The sequence below is a fragment of the Numida meleagris genome, chromosome 26 (genome assembly GCF_002078875.1).
Source record: "Numida meleagris isolate 19003 breed g44 Domestic line chromosome 26, NumMel1.0, whole genome shotgun sequence".
NCBI lineage: Eukaryota > Metazoa > Chordata > Aves > Galliformes > Numididae > Numida > Numida meleagris.
In genome coordinates, this window is record NC_034434.1 from 2,033,190 (window position 1) to 2,035,733 (window position 2,544).

At 61.6% G+C, this 2,544-nt stretch overlaps 1 protein-coding gene across 1 annotated transcript in view; it reads left to right on the top strand.

Moving 5' to 3' along the window:
* LSM12 (LSM12 homolog) overlaps positions 1-2,527 on the top strand; it is a gene marked incomplete at its 3' end in the record, with an annotated part of 5,328 nt that extends 2,801 nt beyond the window's left edge. Inside the window, 2 exon segments of the mRNA XM_021377856.1 lie at positions 2,054-2,163; positions 2,401-2,527. Of these exon segments, the coding sequence (XP_021233531.1) occupies positions 2,054-2,163; positions 2,401-2,527 (237 nt within the window).

The window sequence follows — 2,544 nt, forward strand, 5'->3', positions numbered from 1 at the left end:
GGGTTGGCTTTTAACTTCAAGTCTGTGCCGTTTGTGACTCCTTGCAGCTCCACTCAGGGGTCTCAGTGCCCTGTGAGCTGCTGTGCTGTGGGGCTGTTCAGCGAGGGGCTGCAGCAGGTTCTGTGGCAGCGGTTGGCCCAGCGCTTGGGGGGCCTTCCCTTGAAGGGGGGGGCACAGCTCAGGCTCTCCCTCTGCTCGTCGCCCTTTGAACTCTTGCCCTGCTCACGCAGCGCCTGCTGGTGCTGCTTTCTGTGCTCCTGTGGGCAGTGCAGGGAGAAGCTGTGGCAGGTCGGCGCCCTCTCTGCGTGGACGCTGCTCGTCTTCAAAAGCAGAATTTCTGGTACAGCCTAATGGCGGGGGGTGGGAGAGCAGCTGCGAAGCCCAGCATTGCCTGAGTGGTGAGGAGCTGCTTCTTGTGCGTCCTCCTCGAAGGGGACTGGTGCTGAAGGGAAGGTGAGCCCACGCCTTTGGTACGCAGTAGGAGGAGGCAGCCCTGGAGGTTGTGGGGATCTCAGGGGGCTCCAGGGGAGCTGGGAGCTGTGTCTATCTGTGGGGTTCCTCCTTTTCCCCACCCAGGAGCTTCTCATGGCAGTGGCCGTGTCCCTGCACGTGGTGGTGGTGGCAGCTGGGCGTCCCCTGCCTGGCAGTTCCCTCTCCCTGGAGGAGCAGGCTGGCAGGTTTTGGATGACACAAGCGCTGTAAAGATGCAGCTCTTCCTTCTGATAGCACAGAGGGACATGGGAGGTGGACAGCCCCCATGTGACACCACTTCACATACTCGCTTAGGTCTTCTTGGCATCAAAATCCTTGCTGTACTTTTGGTCCATGCCCCGTGTCCCTCCTTGCAGGCAGGCCGGCGGGGCTGGAGCCGCGGGGCTGGAGCAGATTGGAGGGGTGGGGGGGGGATGGTGATGGTACTGCAGCACAGAGCTCAGAGAGCGTGGCCACTCCTGCTCGGTGCCCTGCTCAGCTCCATAGCACTGGGGGCTGTCCCAACAGCAGTTCTGGCCGCTCGTGTTTTGTCACTCACTGACGGGACTGGGGAGGGGCGGTGACTCATTCATTCATGCAGGCGTTGCACGAGGCATGGAGCTGAGGAACGGTCCCGGCGTGGCTGGGTGCGTGCCGAGAGGACGCCGTGGAAGCGAGGAAGCTACAAGCAGGGAGCTGGCACGTTGCAAATGGAGAGGAACCTTCTGGTCCTCCCCTGCAGGGCCCCGGCCCTCGCTGTGGGGTCAGTGCCATGGCTCAGGGCAGCGGCCCTGGGTGCTGTGGGTCCCAGTGTCTGGATGAGAAGCCAAAGCGGAGTGGTGCTGGAGGGTTGAGCAGCATATGCTGGAAGAAGTGCCCCTTCTCGCTGAGAAATTGGGCTCTTTGTCCCCAGGGCAGGCCTTCAGGGCTCTCTGCTGCCGTTTGGGGGGCAGCGTTGTCAGCAGGGGCCGCGTGTTCAGTGTTTGACTGCAGCGCTGCTCAGCTGCCAAGGCGAGGGGGAGAAGCTCCATGTGAGGGCTGAGGGGACGCCTGGCCCTTGTGCCGCTTCTCCCCAAGCTGTCGAAGGAGCTGGGAGGAAATTCTGTGGCTTTGTGTGCTGGGCACCCTCCTCCTGCTCCTCGCTGTGCTGGAGGCAGCTCTGCTCACAGGCCGCTTGCACTGCATCAGTATAAGCCCCAGCGGAAACCTCCCTGCACACGGACGGGGTGCTGCCACAGGGACTCCTGTTGCTGTTCCCCAAAAAGCTGATCTGTTGTTGTTGTTGTTGTTGTTGCCTTTTTTGGAACGTAGTAACTGCTCTGGGATAAAGTTGCTCATACCTCCACCGCGTCAGCCCTAAGGTTGTGGTTGTTCCGGGCTCGGCTTGCCCAGGTTGTCGAGTGTTGCATAAACAAATGGGAGGTGGCTGTGACCTGAAATGCAGCGGTTAATTGGGAAAAGGCAGAGGGAAAGCTGGAGGGCGTGCAGCCAGCCTCTGAATGGGGTGCTGTGGGGCACAGGTGTGGCCTTGGGTCTGTGCCCTGCCCCCCCTGGCTCGAGCCCCGGCGTTGTCTCCCCCCAGCTCGCCAACAAAGCGCGGATGGAGAAGGAGGAGAAGCTGAGCCAGGCGTACGCCATCAGCGCAGGGGTCTCTCTGGAGGGACAGCAGCTCTTCCAGACCATCCACAAGACGTGAGTCTCGGTGCCTCCTGCCCCACTGTTCCCCCCTGCCCCCCCCCCCCCCACGCTGCAGGTTTGGGGTCACTGTGCATCCCCACGTGGCCCAGGGAGGGGGGTCTGCGTTGCTCGGTGTCACGCTAAACCCTGCAGGTGGTTGGTGGGATGCGTTGGGTGGTGGGATGTGTGTGTGTGTGGGGGGGGGGGGGGGTGACACGGCTGGGCTGATCCTTCTGCCCCCCACCCCCGCAGCATTAAGGACTGTAAATGGCAGGAGAAGAACATAGTTGTGATGGAAGAAGTCGTCATCGCCCCCCCATACCAAGTGGAGAACTGTAAAGGCAAAGAGGGCAGCGCGCTGGGGCACGTACGCAAAATAGTGAGTACAGCAAAACA